The following is an 18392-nucleotide window of genomic DNA, read 5'->3' as shown; positions in this document are numbered from 1 at the left end:
ATTTTTCTGAAAGAAGAGAAAAAGAAGCGCTAAAACTGACCACTCAAAAAACATTAAAAAAAGGATATTGTACAACAAACAAAGCATCGTCTATAATATCAGTAGATATGTTTTTTTTGGAATACACAAAACTGGATGTGACCTCTCATTGATGAAAATTAGTTACAATTCAACGAAAAGACCAACAAAATCTGAAAAGTTTGAAAAATGTTTGAAAATGTATATCATAGACTTTAAGGCTAAATGCTATAAACTGACTAACTGATTCGGGTAACATCATTAGTTCAATCCTCAATTACAAGCCTAAGAGACCTGTCAGCAATTTATGGCTTCCTAAAGAACAAAAAAAGGGAAAAATAGCAATTTCAAGGAAAAAATTGAGCGAGAAATGTTTCGAAGGCATTAAAAAATGAACATTTCACTTAAAATTTTTCAATGTTCAATCAAATTTTTAACAGCAATGGGATTTCTTTTTTTATCGATATATCTCCAAAAATTCAAATATGAACAAAAACATTAGAACCACGAAATTTTTGGGAAAAATCGTAGTATCAACGCCATTAATTTCATTAGCTTTCAACGGAATCCAATAAATACGCTAAATTATGCCTCCATGGGACAACAAGTTTGTTGATCATTTATCTTTGGACAATGAGACCTTAAAAAAGATATTGAAGATGAAAACAACAACGAAGACAGACAACAACCAAAAATTCAGTAGAAAAGTGCGAGAAGAAAGTGTCAAAGCAATTTAAATCATCAAACTTTTTATATGATCCGTTGAACGTCGTCCCCAAAGCAATGGAGCTACCAGTATTAGGATAATGTGATAAGACTTCAAAGGGATCCAAAAAAAGAAAAAGTACCCGAGATTTTGAAAAAAAATATGAGAACTTGTGGCATTGAAGTTTTAAAACTAATAGGTAGAAGATAAAACCGCTAACCAGATTTTTTTGGATGCATTAGAAATAGAAAAAAAGATCCTGTAAGTACTAAGAGTAGTAACCCTGGAAAAAGCTCAGGATCGGTTGATAATCAAAAAAATTGTCGAAAAACTTTTTTAGTCTTAACAGCCATTAAAATCAAAAGCTTTTAACGGAGGTCAATAACTACGCTCAGAAATAACACGATGGTAGGAAAAAAATGTTTGTCATGCATAGATAATCAACGAGAGATCACAATAGTCTTAAAACTATAAAAACAATAACAAAAAAAATGCGAAAACCAAAATTCGGTAGAAAAGTGCGAGAAGAAAATTTCGAAGCCAATTAAACCATTGGCTTTTCTCTGAAACCTTTATCTGTGATCCACCGAATGATTTTTCCAAGCCAATAAGATTAGAATAATATTTGGATATTGTGTACCATCTTTGGATAATGTGATATGAGTTCAAAAGTAACCAATAATAGGAAAAAACCCATTTTTTTAAAAAAATTTTGTATTCTTGTGTTATTGAAGTCATATAATCAACAGTTAGAAGATAAAACCGCCAACGATAATTATTTTAGTTTAAAATTTAAGTAGAAAGCGATTTGGTTCTGTCAATACTGAGAATGACTAACAGTTCCCGAAAATTTTAAGGTTGGTTAATGTTCAAAAAAAATTTTGAAAAATTATTTTTAAATTCTTAACAGCCATTAACTTCAATAAATTTCAACAGAACTCAAAAAATACGCTCAAATAGGCATCGGTAGGAGTATGAGGATGTTTATCATGCAGCGGTGATCAATAAGAAATCACAACAAGTCTTATGACTATTAAAACAACATCAAAATCAGGCAAAAACCAAAACTTCAGTAGAGAATTGCGAGAAGAAAAAGCCGGAGCCATTTGAAATCATAAGGTTTTCTCTGAAAATTTTTTCTGTCATCAACTGAACGTCTTCTTGAAGCCAATAGGAGCTGTCAGTTTTTTGATAATGTGATAAGATTTCAAAATTAGCCAACATTACAGAAATATCCAAAAAAAATTTTCAAACTTTTTGAAATCTTGTGTAATTGAAGTTATATTACTCAAAGTTAGAAGTTAAAACCACCAGTTAGGTCAAATTTTATTAGTTTTAGTAGAGTCGGACGGAAGAGGGTGCTTTCATCAAAGAGACTGACTTACAGTTCACGATAATAATTCTATGATTGATTTATGTTCGAAAAAATTTTCGAAAATTATTTTTAAAGTCTTCGCAGCCATTAGCTGTCCGCTCAAAGCACAAGATATGCTCACTTAGATCTCATTATGGAACATATTGTACTGTTAGTCAATGAGTCCATGCCATAAGATTCCAAAAAAATAGTAAGACCTCAAAAAGAAATTCAAAATTTCATTTTGAATTACGAGAACTCGGAGTCGAATTTCAAAAAAAAAAACATAAGCAATTCCTTGAAAACTTTTTTTTGTTCATTGGGCTTCATTTGACTGTAAAGGAGGTTTTTAATTAACCGAACCTTGATATTAAAAGTGACTTGTCTCTATGTGAGCTCTCAAATAGATTTCAAATTTTTTTGATATTGAAGAGCTCTCAAATTTTTTGATATTGAGAGCTCTCAAATAGATTTCAAATTTTTTTGATATTGAAGCTCCCTATGAGACAAGAACTAGTCATTTTTAGTCAGTTAGGAACACGAAATTGGTTCATTTTTTGGCAAGAAATTGAAGTTTGAAATACTATTTCTATAGAAAATATCTTAATTTGGAGAAAAATCACAATAAAAGGGAACAAATATCCCGTGTTCACAAAATTTCAATCCTCGATAACTCCTCGAAAAAAAACGAAAATCAAAAAAATCTTTTCAATTTTGAATTCTACGCTGGACCAGCTTTATAATGATACCACTCACATTTCTCTGCGATGAATATATCGATCGGCCAAAATTGACTGGACAAAAAAAACCCATTTGAGTATATAGTTCCTCCCCCCCACAAGTGGGGTCGGAACAAAAATTGCATTAGTTATGTAACCTTTACCACAGAAATGGTTATAACTGTTTGTTGGCAGGTGAGCTCAATAATATTTTTAGGTAGGATATGATAAGAAAAGTAGTTGTTCGGAGAAAACGATACAGAAAATGGGGAAAAGTTTGAACAACATTTTTTTATTTATTAACTAAATTTATTTTTTTCCTCGCGAGTACCCGCAGTAAAATGTGTGTTGCAATTTCTGCAATTCTGAAGATAATTTTTGCGTCAAAATTGATAACCACTAGATGTAATTGGGTAATTGTTGATTATTTTGATTTTTTTCTCAGAATTAAATTATTTTCTTGATAAAATTTGAAATCTTATGATTATTTTTTTTATAAGCTTATAAACAGTTTTAACCATTTTTTTTAACAGATAACCCTTCCTGTCCATATTTACGCAAACAAGTCAGAAGAAAATCTATAGTTTTCAACTTTTTATGAATAATTGGAAAAAGTGATAAATACAGTTATCACTTTTTATAGTGATAAAAGTTTTAACAGACTTGAGAAATCATTTGTTGTGATGCTTTGGATAATATCAACCCTTCAGTTTTCAAAATTTTCAATTTTGTTCTAGATCTTCAATTTCATGTAATATACCAATACAAAGACCAATCTTTGTTTGTAGTTTTGAGCGACAGATTTCATGAGAAACGTAATTTTTTGGTACAAATTGTTTTCAAAATTTACCCCTCCACGAAAAAATTTGTTCCCTCAACATTTGCAGTTTGAGATATTTCTTAGCATAAGATGTGTAACCAATGTGACGCGGTTTTAGAGAAAGGCCGCCGGAAAATTTTGAGGATTCTGACAACGGCTATTTCATTCTATATCAACTTATCTATAACGTGACCTCGGAAAATTTCCCTTCCTAGCTCTAAAAATGAATAAATTTTGAAGGAAAAAAACGTTGTTTGCTTTATTGTTTTGCTTTGCTTATCTTGATAAATGTTGATGACGAAAAAATGCCATTATTTTGTCAACAGCTGCTTCACTCCACTTCGTTTTGTGCCCCTTAAAGAGAGTAGAAAGATCTCAAAGAAATTGATGTTCTTGTGGAACTTACTACGATGAGACTTGCTTGATGCTAGATAAGAAAAAACTTAAACTTAACCACAGCAGTTTGATGAGCTCACACAGACTTGCATTACAGTTATCCTTTTTCTAAGTTTTGTTCTTTGCTTCAGCAGTAAAGAAAAAGAAAGTTTGCAGAGGCTCTGATGTAGGGAGACCAAAAAATCATTGGAATTTTTTGGGCTAATCGTATGTCATTCTTTTGTGATGGTCTGGAGTTTTTGTAAAGGTCACCTGGGATGCAGCTGATAGTTTATTGCTTTAGTGATTGGGGTGCAAGAGCATCAGCAGCAACTCGGTCGAGGGAAACACCAGTTCAACAAGCAGCGGCCACTTTTTCCAAAGAAGGATTTTCTGAACATGTCACAGCCGACGGAGCTCACCAGTTGAGACAGGGACCCTCAACCTCACTCCCTACCTTCAAATCATTTATTGCTGGCACAAGCTTCTTAAAATTCAATATATCATTCTTTAAATCTCTATCTTTCAAAAAGTTTGTCCACTAAGACACAAAAAGAGTCTGTACCATTGAGGCAAGACAGTCAGCCTCACTCTAAATGAAAGCTAGAAATACATACTCTTTTGAATAATATCAATACTTGTTCTTTCGGACGTGGTGCTCAGTTTCAGCCATCTCTGATCAGCCCTCAAGAGTACCACAAGAGTCTCGGGTATCAGACGCACCTAGGTGCGGTGCCTTGGTTTCAATGTTTCATTAACACTGAGTTGTGTTTGTTTTTCCTACCAGAAAAAAAAATAGCATACTGAAATGAAAACATGCTGAAATGAAAACAATTACAACCCAGAACTAGTCAAACGATTTTTAGGTGCGGCCGACAACAGAATTTCAATTTATCCCAGACGACTTAAATAGTTTACTTTTAAAACCGAGTGCATTCTTTCGCCTGGTTCCTAATCAACACAAACACGTTTTAGGCCGTATCTAGAGAACTTAAGATAATTTTTTCGGGAAAAAGAGTTAGCTCAAAGGAAAATGACGATAGGGATCCACCATTCAAAGAAGGTGCCTAGTTGTGGTGCGTATTTCTCGGCAAACTGAGGCGAGTACATATAGTCTTTCTTTCCTAATTCAGTACAGGGGGTAAAAAGTGCTCGTCTAAAAACACCACGAAGATGCAATATGGTTTGCCTGGAAAACTATGAAATCAACTAACGTGTCCTTCTGTTAGTTCTACAAATGGGACAATATTCTTCTCTTCCAGAAAAAGAGACAGTTCACTTATGTCCACTTTACTGCCTGTCATGAAAAGAGTTTGTCGCTAAGCACATGATGGTTACATGAGAATATAACCACTGTCAAAATACCCATTGAGCTTGTATACCCAATACCATTACACCCAATATATTCTCTATCAACTTTTCGTTCACTAATCTGATCACCAACAAGCACTTGGTATTTATAGTGTAATTTATACTTTAGCAAAGCATTTAATCCCATGTTCGGTTTTGATAGTTTCATATCAAGTCCCACGGGCCGCTGAGGCATGGCCATGACCCACGAGGTATGGCGGATCTTTTCAACAATTGCCGCCCTTTTTTTGCGAAAAGAATTTCCGACTGGCGGGCACGTCGCGGCTTCGCCGCGATAACCGATCTGCGATTTCCGGATTACATCCCGCAACGCATGAGAGGCATTGCCGTAAACAGCGGTCTGCAATTGCGCTTAAACTAACATTCGGCTATCTAAACTGTAGGTCAAGTAATATTGTGGTAAAATACGGCACAGAAGGGGTGGCGATTCTCTACTAGGTACCAAAGGGGGGGGGGCAATTGTTGAAAAGAGCCGGTTTGGCCAAACGCACAGCGCAATGTTATGCTTAATAATTGTGCTGGTCATTTCAATATTAGGATAGAATACTGGTTTTATTCGGGTATTTTACCATATTGGTTATATTGGCGATGGATTTGTCCTGACGCCGTACATAATGTCACATTTATTGATATCGGATTCCGCTTTTTTTTAATAATCACTTAAATTCCTCAATCTTCATATCGGTTGGATTTTTATTTAATATCACATACGATCAACACTCTCATTTCCTTTGTCCGGTAATAAACGCTCAATTGCGGCAAAGATTAAGCTTAAGCCAAAGCTGCTTTGAAACGCTCTCGCCCATGTGATAGGATTAAAAACCGAATTTTCTCACAAATTTAATTAATTTTGCTCGTATCTTAAATGCGCCACTAACTATATGCCAAAAGTGAGATTTATGTTCCAATGACAACGGTTAAAATGGTTAAATTGGATGAATAATTACAATAAAACATTTTGTTTTAAAGAGTGTGTAGTAGAACTCTGTAAGGTAATCTACTGAGTTCCCGGTAAACTGTTAATGGCAAACTAATTTGATCTATTTTTACCCTCAAACTACAATTTATATAATGTTATAAAGCGCGTATCTATGTAAGAAAAACAGCTGCACCTGTAGAGCGTAAAAATTATACTTCCACTAAACTGAGTTGTGGGGGGTTTCAAATATTTGGGGATCTTTTCCGCTAGCGCCCCCCCAGTAAGTTAGGCACCCCCCATTTGTATATGTTTTAACATTTTGTATGCATTTGAATTATTACATGTGAATACGCGTAAGTGGGCATTTAGAAAATATTAACAGAGCTGTGGTTCGAAATTAATACGTGCATAATAATAACGAACTGCGTATAATGTAAACATCAACCAAAAACTTGTTCTCATTGCGTTTTTAGGAATTACGTGCTTTGTAAAGGGGTCTACTACTATGATTTTCCTGAAAAATGTTGCAAATGAGGTTGTTGATGTATTGTACTAGGTACGTAATCATGATCATAAGTAACCTTTGCAGAAGGGAGCAAAACAATAATATTTGGGGGGTGCCTAAGTTTCGGCCATATAGGACTGGGGGGGCGCTAGCGGAAAAGATCCATATTTGGCGTAACTAGATTCAAATAATCCTAATGGGCGGTGAACTGTTGTCTATTTCTAACATTACTTTATTTCCGCGAAGACATCGCCCTTTTCGCAGCACTTATAAGTAAGATCACTGCTATTGTTTTAAAATCTGTGATCCTTTTCAAATTTACAGCAGCAACGGTTGAATAACGTAAGAGTTTAGGGTTAACCAATAATCCTTTCACATATATTTAGCGGTGAGCTTATGCACTTCTACAGCTTTCAGCAAATTCACCGCTACCCCTCGAACCACTACTAATTTGCACAAATGCAGTCTTTAATTTATTTGAATCGTGATTGCACGCATTTTTGGTACTTTAACTATAGGAGTTATGTAACTTGTTAAACAAAATTGTCTTGAATCACACCCGAGAGACATAGAATTTCTGAGCTTGTGCCACTTGACGTAGGCTGCGGGAAAAGTGAGATTTCTGTTCCAATGACGACGCCACCTCGCCAAAATCAAATAGCAGAAGAAGGGGAGACCACTTTTACAGCAACCAGGAGAGTTGACCTCACAGATGAAAAAGCTCTACCCTCAAAAGCAAATGACTTTATTCGGCAGAATTCATTCCATTGGAACTTCAGGGTGGATCCCAAAACAAAATTGATAAAAGAAAACTTCAAGTCACCCTGCTATGGAGTATTAATCAGAAAAGTCCAACTGTTGCTGAATCCATTCAATGATATCTTTCTACATGGTGAAATCTCTTCTGGAGAGAAAGAGCCGTTCCTTTTGGTTCACGTTAGTAGTCCCCAACGTCCAATCGGGTGTAACTCTGCAAACAATGAATTCAAATACGCTTTTTTTGTGTCAGAAACGACAAACGAGGAAGAGATTGCAAATGGAGCAGCTAAGTGTTTCTGTTCAGAGTTCATTACACCTGAGCCGAACAAGGTCTACTTTGAGCACAAGGCCGAACAAATGCCGCTAAAACTTGTTAGAGGAAAACATCACTTTTTAGCTCCTCTTACAGCACCAGCCGTGGTGAATACACAACAAGATTCCAAAGCTTTCCTCCAGTGTAATTGTGGTGATAAAAATCAGACTTATAACCTGCAAGTCTTTGTGGATTCAGCTCCCGTTGGGTTGGGAAGAAGGTTGCCATGGAAGTTGTGTTTGATGACTGATCGAGAGGTAGTTGAAGGCCACAAACTTTACTCGAATGACAACTTTTCACTGATTGGGTTCCAGTTGGCGACAGCAGAGATTAGCACAAACTCAAAACAGTACTTCTACTTTGCCTCATCGGGAGATTACCAGACGGCTGAAGTGAATGAGACAGAAGACAATTACAGATCACTAGGGCAAGTTAGCTTGACCGATTTCAGGTTCGATGGTATCGTTGCTTGGTCAAAATCAGTGCCGCAAAATTATTCCAAGGCGCAATCTTCCAGAAAATACCCCTCAAACGGATCCAGCCTGCTTGCGAAGAATTCAATAATGGCTCTTGGCTTCCGGTATTATTGCGAAATGACAATTCATGAGCTGTTAGGCCAGAGTAGTTCCAAAACAGACGAAATTTCAAAGCAGATTCACAAGCTGCAACTACTGGCTTCATCCAGCAACTCAAACGGGATGATAAAGAGTCAAACGGGCAAGGAAGATGAGGGCAAGGAAGTTGGTCTCATAGTTAACACATTGACAGAGGTCATGAAGGCAACACAGGCCGCACGCGACAAATACTATGCAGCTTTCTTCATCTTTCTCTTCATGAATAACGGCTTAAATTTGACGCTCATCAGTACGGAGGACATCCGAAATTTTATCCTCGGTTGTTCATTTGCATCATTGGAAGATGCCAAACGTTTCAAGGAATTTGTGCAGAGAGACATTCCTCAAAACTACGTGGTACAGTTATCTAGCGTGTGCCAGTTGCTATTGCATAACCATTTTAAGAGTGAGAGTGATGCACCTTTAATTCTTCAGTGGCTAATTGTGTGCATTAAAAAAAAAGAGGAATGGTACAGGTTGCCAATAGAGCTTTCGATTGCCGTTCTGACGCATTACCCCACAAAAGTGTTCACTACAAACAGCACCAAATTGTTAACTTTACACTATGTCAAACATTGGCAGCATTCAAACGTGCTCAGCCTAAATCTGTCTGTTGCTGAGTACATCAATGCTATTGCACGGAAACTGGAAAAAGGATTGGATACCTTGAAGCCCTCTCTTATCAATCCCCTAACCGACAGTCTCGCATTGCTGACCATTCAAAATTCTTCTGATCCGGACTCCATGTCAAAATTGCAGTCAGAGCTAGAAAATCTGGTCCACATCTTGAGCGAAAGAAACCCAAATGACCCCACAGAACAGGAGACAGTAGTCACACTGTTATACTTTGTACTCAAAACTGTCAACATTTTACAGTCAACAGTTAGCACTCGCTTTGATAAGGAGTTCAAGTTAACAGTGACGCGTGAAATCGACAAAGCATTTGAAGAAGAAAGCGATCGCTACACAAGAGAAATAGCGCTCCTGTTCGCAGCTAAGTTGGTCTCACTGGAACTGCGCAAATCCAACCTGGAGTCTGCTCAATGGTGCGACAAATTTCAACAGGAGACCAGGCGACTCATTGTTGCAAAAATAAATGAGCACAGCGGCATGAAGGATACCTTTGTCAAAGCAAAGTCCAGATATCCCGGCGAACATTGGCAAATTCTAAACGACATCTTCCCGCATTCAACAAAAACAGCTCAGACTTGCACAAATAACCAAGTTCCAAGTAGGAACGGATACGATCAACCCAGCGAAAACTACGTAGCTGTATTATCAAAAGAGATGCCTATTTTGCATTCAGTGACGGAATTACCCAAACTTCTTGCGTGGAAAAACTTTTCACAACTTTACCACTTTTTCATAACATCTGGCGGTCATCTCTTTAGAAAAGAGTCATTGGATCGCTTGATGAGCAATCTAAATGTCATTGAGTCAGTTGCTGAGAGTATCGTTCAATATAGCATAACGGAGCGTCTCATTCGTCAAATCATCCCACATTGGGATATCTTTTACTCCATCTACAAAAAAAGAGTTCCCGATGGAAACAGACACTCTAGACTAGCACAAGCGTACTCAAAGTGTAAACAGGCGCTTCAAATAATTGATTCAATGCATCAACAAACCCTCAAGATAGAAAGCATTTTGAGAGCTGTCCAACCTTACACCACAATCTCTGAGATACCTCTTACTGGAGAAGACATGGACGATTTGAGTGATTATGATATTGGGGAGTGTTTTGATTTCGAGACCCCTATTCCCACTTTCACATACAGTCACAGTATTGCAAATCCAAAAAGCGTGGATGCTTACATGAAGCTGAAAGAAAGCGCATTGTTTATCAACAAACTATCTGCCAGGCTACAGCAGGAGCCCAGTATCACTTTTAATCATCTTATGTCAAAAGTTATTCCAGAATGCGAAACCGCGTTCAACTCTCAGTGCAGAGAACTGCTGCATGGAAAAATAACCTTTCGATCGGCACGCCAAACTTTTGAAAAGGTTCCACCTGAAAACATATCGAAAGAACTGCAGTTTATCGAAAAGCATTGCGATGAAGAGTTAAGCGAAAGAAGCACGTTTTTCGCTTCAACATTGTCACCACGATACCGGAATCTTGAGAACTTCATTAATGCTCCAAAACTCAACCAGGAGATGTGCAAGCTGCTTATGTCCTTAGGAGTAGAGCACGAAAATGTTGATCCGGTTAGATCGTTATTCTATATACCGTGGAGAACTGAAATTTGTTCCAAAAATGACAAAATGATAAAATGTTGAGGCCACAAAACATTTTTGTACATGGCCTTGCATTCAGAACCCCACTTCGCCCGCCCCTCATCCCCACCCCACTGAAAATCAGAAAATAACATAAACAACTGCAGGTTAATTGCAACTTTTCCATCTAAAGAAATTTTTGTAATTGTCTTCTAACACCGACTATTTGCTTTTGGAATCTAAAAGCGAAAAGAAACTTCAAATTTTGCTTTAAGGAACGTAGATTAAGGCAGACTCGAAGTGGGCTTTTTTTACAGCCTTAAGGTATAAAGAGTTAGGGCTAGTTATTTCTGCGCGCGACGTAGGCTTACCTAGTTCTCTCAGACTAACCGACTCCAAAAAACAAAAAAGTTAAACTTCTTAAAATACGGTGGTAATACAATACAGCACCGGCGTCAGAGGTATACACATTGTGTAACTAACTATTAAACTGACTGTGTATAATGGAGTTAGCAATATGTAAAAAAGAACAAGTTTTTCTCAGTCCCTGATTGGCTGCAGGTGTTTATTCCGGATTTCAATTGCTACATACATTCGGGGTTGAGAATTTTTCATCCGAATTTGTAGAGTGTAGTTGAAATACGTTGAATGTATCTTGATCGTTTTGTGTTGGTGTCGGAGACTTGTGTCATCCCTATGAGTGAAGAGTCGTCAGTGAGTGATCCACATATTTTAAGTGGGGAGCCAATAAGCTTACCAGTTACAGGGTGTGCTAGCCAGTAACGTCAGCCCTGTCAATGAATCCAGCAGTCTCCCACTGTCTTGTAGTGACAATTTGTTCCCAGCTGGATGCAATGACGTAGTCTGTCGGTTGTACAGGGAGAACTCAGTTTATCTCCATCCGGTACAGAGTTAGCTGCTGTGTGAGCTACTTTACCAGTTTTTAAACTTTATAAGTTTAATTCCTACTGAGTAAGTTCCGACCGGAAGAAGAAGAAGAGAACATGTTCCTTAACTTCATTATGAGGAAAAGGAAAAAAAGAATATTAAATAAGAAATAGACAGAGAAAATGAAATAGAAAAATTACAAGAAATATAATAATAGATTTGTGAGTTTTGAGAACTTTGAGTCTCGGTTTTAGAAACTCAAATTGAAAATCTGGCGCCCGATGGTCATGATCTCGGAAAAAGATTTTGTGAAATGGTGGAATTTGAAGCTAGGAAAGAGTGGTCTGAGGAATGTGCTCTGTGTTGGCCTGAAATGAATTGATTTGGCTTTTGATGACAAGGGCTATGAGCCTCGTGATGGATTGGCTGTGTATCCGGAAGTGGCTGGCGACTAAGGCGCTCTTACCGGTGAAACTTGAGATAGTTAGATCTCGTGAGTGATCGGTCGAGGGCGTCTTCTTTATAAGGGATCCGTGCAGAGATAGTTATTCGTGGAATTGAGTCTTTTGCAAGGAAGAGGTCGTAAAATGTGTTGTTGTGGTCTAGGCGGGGCACTCTGGGGGCACCGTTTTTAGAATTTGGAAATTGAGTTTTGACTGTTAGCAATGTCGATATAGACATCTGTGTTGGGGGGGGGGGGCGACAAGGGTTTGAGATCGGGGGTGAGTGCCAGGCGCTCGTCGAGAGCAGGATCAATTGGGGACCACTGTTTCTGATGTCGAGTGGATAGACTGTGCTGTTGCTACTTCATCTACCCAAGACGTGTTGTGAGGGTTATAGTGGTTGTTGTGTCAGCTGTTGTGGAAGCTGTTGTGAAAGCGGATGTGTTGGCTGTTTTCCTCGGAGTAACAGCTCTTGAGATGAGCTGAAAGGTCCCGTTACTGCTGTTGGTGAGCTTGAGTCACTCATGATAAACAGCGGTAGATCTCCTGAAGAGAAGGACGAAGTGTCGGGGGAAGGCAGAGGATTCATCCGGCAGAGGGTTTATGAATAGGTGCAAAGATGCCAGAGCAATCGTGAAGAAGGCCGGTGTCTTCATCTCACAAACTGGCTCTGGCACTGGTGGGGCCGATAACAGCGTCATGATCATGGGGAGGGAAGAAAGTCGTTAACGTCTAGCATGATGAGGTTATACTCCATCGGTTCGTCATTGGGAGCAATCGGTGAACCTCTGTCATAAGAAGTTGGTGGGTTAACACCCGTGTTTCACTAATATAAAAAGCATAGATGCGGGTACATTGTGAGTTTACAATGAGTTTTGCAGGGAGTGATAGAGCATGTGAGCGTTTGCATCTTTTAGGTTAAAGGTGTGAAGGTGTAGTGATTGAAAGTTGGGTTTCGGTTGTGATTCTACTGGTAATCCACACCATTTATAATTTGATGTGGGGAGAGTTGAGGCTCTTCATTTGTTAAAGTTGTTGTGTGCTGGAAATGAAATTCTTTTATGGAGTTTCTCAAGTTTTCTGTGTAAAAAACTCAATTCAATTTGATGGTGTGGGGTAATAGCATCAACGGAGTGCTTTGGTTTTTTTTCCTGAATGATGCTGGATTACAATTATTTGAATCTGTTTGTGTTACATGGAAAATTGTTTGTAAGAATACTCCGAAAAACCTGTAGTGATTTAATTTTGCTATTGGGATATTTGGTCCTAAAAGAGCTTTCAAATTGCATACGCTAAAAGGGCAACAAAATAAGCCAAAGAGACAATGAAGGAAATTAAATACTCTCCAGATGATGACTAAATCTTTTAATACGTACCATGGGTATACAAAGGTTCTGTTAACAGAGTCATTTAAACAGTTTCCCTTATTACGGTCTAGCCAGTCAAGATGACAAAGTGTGAGTTCTCTGCCATTAATGATTTTTATTATAATAATATGGGCATTGGCTCTGTAACTGTGAGAACTCAGCTTGTAGATGTGCTTTGCGTGCCAAATCTGCAAAATTTACTGCTCGTGCAGCTTCAAAATTCACTACGAAATCATCTACTAATTGGTAAATTTTCATTTTATCTATTGAGTTAGTCCAATTTCATAGGCTGTATGTCGAGTTGTTGTGCTCTTAAGTTGATTTGTGTAAAGCCGCGTTCGATTTCATTGGGTGTGATTATTTTAACATGGTTTTGCGCCTTGATTGGGTAAGGCGTAAGGCGATATGGTTCATCGCTATCCGAGTCTAGTGTGACTTGCTGATCAAAACTATTGGATTTGCATGGTGCTTTAACAGACAAAAGGATTGTGTTCTGTGTTACTTGGTCTGCAAATTTGACTTTGTTTTGGTAATAGACAGTTCTTCTCGGGAAACATTGGTTTTCGAGTACATATAGTGGGGATAAGACATTTCATCATTCGGATATTTGACCTCTCAACCTGGAACGTTTGACAGTAACCATTCGGTTCACAAATGACAGTAGCTGTATTACTTTTAATTCGTGTTTTCTCGTAAAATGTACTTTCTGATTTAATGTCAAAAATGTGTTTGATATTTGTTTTTTGAAGTGACCATCCTAGTGTGTGGATGACTTGATATTCATATGTTGGTTTTTTCCTTGAAAAATTTGACCACGGGTTATCTGTGGCGTTCCGGGTCCATTTATGATACCTTGGATTGTAGATAAGATTTCCATGTTGAAAAGCAAAGGGCAATATCGATATAATTGAAGACGTCCTTGTTTGGCTTCTATAATAGCTGGCCAGCGCGGACCGTTGAGTAAATCAAACAGCAAAATTAGTGGAGCATATTGATGTTTGTTTGCAAGGCCAATCCTGACAAGTTTTCTACGAGTTTCAGTCTCTGTTGAGAGGAAAGGTCTTTCCATATTGTCAACATACCAATTATCCTCACAAAGCCTGTAGCCTTTTTTATGGGAGGTTTTGAGGCAAAAATTTTCTGTATAAATCCTCATATAAAGCAGACAATTGTACTTGAATTGTTCGAAATTGTGGAAAGATTTCGACTTGGGTATATAGGATCTGGAGGTTTGATCTCACATTCAACACTTTTTTGATTTTAATATAATGCATATTTGCGATAAGTTGCGGAGAGCAATCAAAATTTATGACCTATAGATCTGGTACTCCAGATATTAGAATTGATATATTACGTCAATGGTGAATGACTGTTTTACAGGTAGTGGGGAGGAAAAGAATAAATTAGGCAAGAGTATGATTACCTAATTAATAGATATTTTAGATAATACTGAGTTAGGATTATTGAAGACCAAATATCGTGCTATGTTTCTAGTTCAATGATTAAACTTAGAATGAATCTCGACAGATAAATGGCGAGGGTTTCGATTTGACTATAAAGATGGGTGAAGCGGCTGCTTATGAATGGAAATTTAGTTTGGCTCGTTCAACCGATAAGGTGATCTTTGATTGTTTAAGTAGGTCGTGCGCTCTTTGTTTTTTTCTGGTGTTATTTTAAATGATTTTGTTATTCTTTGTTTAGCCCAATTATGTAATTGTTCTCCGGTAATATGGTCTCCGAAAATCTAGATTTAGAGGTTAAGAGAGATAGGTCAGCGTGGTATCCAATTCTTTTCCGATGCATTTGTAAGTGTTGATTTGGATCAGGGGTTTATCTGGATAAAGGTATCAAGCGGTAGAACAAATCATGTTGTATCAAACAAATAAAAAAATGTGCTAATGATTCTTTAATTTGACATCTTCAAAAGAATTGAATTGTGCAGATATAATCGGGAAACAGAATATTATGCATATGTAATCAGGAAACAGAATATTATGCCGACGTAAACACGAAAAAGAACAAGTAATTAGATGAAACAGAAATTTTGGCATCGTGCATATCTCGTTAAAGCCAGCAGCCGACTCAGACTCAGTTTTTTCTAGCTCAATAGAACCTTATTGATTTGTCGCAAACGGCCAGCTTCAAAATCATCCACAAATATTAAAAAATCACTATTTTCCCTACCGGTGTCGAAATTATCCCCCTCCCCTTGATTACCCCCAAGCTGATCTAGGAGTAGGTGGTAGTAGTCTATGGAGGTAAAACGATGTAAGATTAAGGGGGTGATGGTGGTTAATGGCAGGTAATAGTGAGAGTTTTTGGTTTTTAACTCCCACAAAATACCCCCCAAACATCATCTAATAATTGGTTAAATTGCATTTCATCTGTTGAGTTAGTCCATTCTCTTAGGCTATATATGCCGAGTTGTTGTGCTGTAAAGTTAATTTCGTTAAAGGGGCTTTCACTTTACTTTCATCGGTGTGAATGTTTTAACATGGTTTTGCTCTTTAAATGGATAAGCCGTTACGCGTTATGTTTCATCGCTATCCGCGTCTTATTTGAATTGCTGATGAAAATTATCAGCTTTGCAGGATGCTTTAATAGACCAAGGTACTGTTTTCAGAGTGTGTTGTTTAACAATTTTGACTTTGTTTTGATAACAGATAGGTATTATTTCGAAACATTGGTTTTCGAGTACATATAGGGGGGATGAGATATTTTGTCGTTCGGGTGTTTGATCTGCCAACGTGGAAAATTGGACAGTAATCATTTCGGTTCCCAAATGACAGTAGCTTTAATGGTTTAATGGCGTGATTTGGGGGACAGTACCCCCTTCAATGCTTCTTTTATTTCGCATTTCCTCGTAAAATATTCTTTCTTATTTTAAGTCAAAATTGAGTTTGATATTTGTCAGTTGAGATGACCATCCTAGTTTGTGGATGATGAAACGTTTAGTTGTTGAATTTTGTCCTGGACAATTTGCTCAAGGGTTATCTGTGGCATTCGGATTCAATTTTTCTCCCTCTGATTTTAGACAAGATTACCGTGTTGAAAATAGATAGGGCGATAAAGTTCTAATTAAAAACCTCATTGTTTGGCGTCTATGTTATCATGCGAGCGTGTAAGCCAACCTGTATAAAAAGCGGAGCATAGTGATCCATGTTTACATTGCCAATCCTTGCAAATTTTATTTACGAATTTCAGATTCTGTTGGGAAGAGAGATCTTTCCATTTTTTTAACATACCAATTATCGTGATCAAACCTGTGAACTCTTTTAAGCGAGATTTTATGGCAATAAATTTCTCTGTTCCGAATATAAGGCAAACGACTGTATTTGAATTGTTCGAACTTGTGAAATGATTGCGACTTGGGTAGGTAGGATTTGAAAATCGACAAGTTTGATATTACAATCAGCAATTTTTTTGAGCTAATAATACGGCATAATTGTGATATGTTGTGGAGAGCAGTCATAATGTGAGACAATTAGATCTTGTACTCCAAAAACTGGAATTGGCATATTGCGTTTGTCAATGGTGATTGACTGTTTTAAAGGTAGTGTGGAGGAAAAAAAATTAGGCTAAGGTTTGATTTTTTACGGCGTTTGTTAGATAATACTGAGTGAGGATTATAGAAAACAAAATATCCTGCTGTGTTGATCGTGTATCGATTACATTTATAGTGAATTGCTAGACAGATAAACGGTGAGAGATTTGCTTTGACTCGTGCGTGGAGGGCTGCTTTGGAATGGAAGTTTAGTTTGTCTTGTTCGACCATTATTAGTTCAAACGACATGGCGACCTTTGATTGTTTAAGTAATTCGTGCGCTCTTTGTTTTTTTACTGGTGTTATTTTATATGATTCTGTTATTTTTTGTTTAGACCAATTATGTATTTGTTCTCTGGTTTATGGTCTCCGAAAAAGGCGGTAGTGGTACAACAAATTTTGGATCTAGCTAGAAAAAGTGGGTTAGGGCCTTGTTGTATCCGGTTGTTTTCCGATGCAGTGGTGAGTGTTGATCTGGATCAGGGGTTGATCTGGATAGAAGTATCAAACGATAGAAAAATTCAAGTTGTATCAAACAACGTAATAATTGCGCTATTGATATCTCAGTTTGAGATTTTTAAAAGAGTTGAACTATGCAGATGTAATCAGGAAGCAGACTATTATGCAGATGTAAGCAGGAAACATAATATCATGCCAATGTTATCACGAAACAGAACATGCATTTAGTTGAAACAGAATATTTTGCATCATGCATATTTCTTTAAAGCTAGCAGCAGAATTAGACTCAGTTTATTTAAGCTTATTGGAACGTTATTGGTTTATCGCAAACGGCAAGCATCAAAAGCATTGAAAAAATATTAAAAAATCATTAGTTGCCCTACCCGTGTCGAAATTACCCCTCCTCCCCTTGATTACCCCCAAACTGATCTAGGAGTAGGGAATTTTTCTATGGGGGTAAAACGAAGATAAAGGGGTTAATGTTGGGTAATGGGGGTTAATAGGGGGGGGGGGGGGGGGGGTTCAGATTTTACCCCACAAAATACCCCCAAAACAGACGTAATTTTTGTTGGGGGGATTTTGGGGCTAAAACGATTAAGATTATGGGGGTAATAGGGGTGGGGGGGGGGGGGGGGTAATGGGGGAGTAAAGTGGGGTGGGGGGTATTTTGAAAATTTATCCAGCACCCCCCCACCCCAAAAAAGGGGGTGAGATAATACGGGTTATGGGGTTAAAAGTGAGTTTGGTGGGAGCTGGGTTGGATTTTGATTCCCCCACCCTCAAAAAATACCATCCAGTAAGATGTAATAATACCATCCAGTAAGATGGGGGGGGGGGTTAACATTAGGGTGCTAAAACGATATAAGATAGGGGGATAATGGGAGCATTGGGGAGTATTTGATTCTTATCAAAATACTCATTATAACCAAATTGAAACGTGAAATGCTGGATCTTTTCCATTTCTGCCCCCCCCCCCCCCCTCTTAGTGGGCGCATATTATT

At 37.7% G+C, this 18392-nt stretch overlaps 1 protein-coding gene across 1 annotated transcript in view; it reads left to right on the top strand.

The window, feature by feature from the left end:
- The window catches only part of LOC142350937 (E3 ubiquitin-protein ligase rnf213-alpha-like), a 147274-nt gene that overhangs the window by 13095 nt on the left and 115787 nt on the right, over positions 1 to 18392 (top strand). The window contains exons 2-3 of the mRNA XM_075402994.1: positions 4297 to 4469; positions 7389 to 10681. Of these exons, the coding sequence (XP_075259109.1) occupies positions 4297 to 4469; positions 7389 to 10681 (3466 nt within the window). The remainder of the gene's footprint in view (positions 1 to 4296; positions 4470 to 7388; positions 10682 to 18392) is intronic.

Source organism: Convolutriloba macropyga, chromosome 1 (assembly GCF_964194025.1).
Source record: "Convolutriloba macropyga chromosome 1, txConMacr16.3, whole genome shotgun sequence".
Lineage (NCBI taxonomy): Eukaryota > Metazoa > Xenacoelomorpha > Acoela > Convolutidae > Convolutriloba > Convolutriloba macropyga.
The sequence above is the reverse complement of the archived record's forward strand: the minus strand, read 5'-3'. Positions and strand labels throughout refer to the sequence as shown.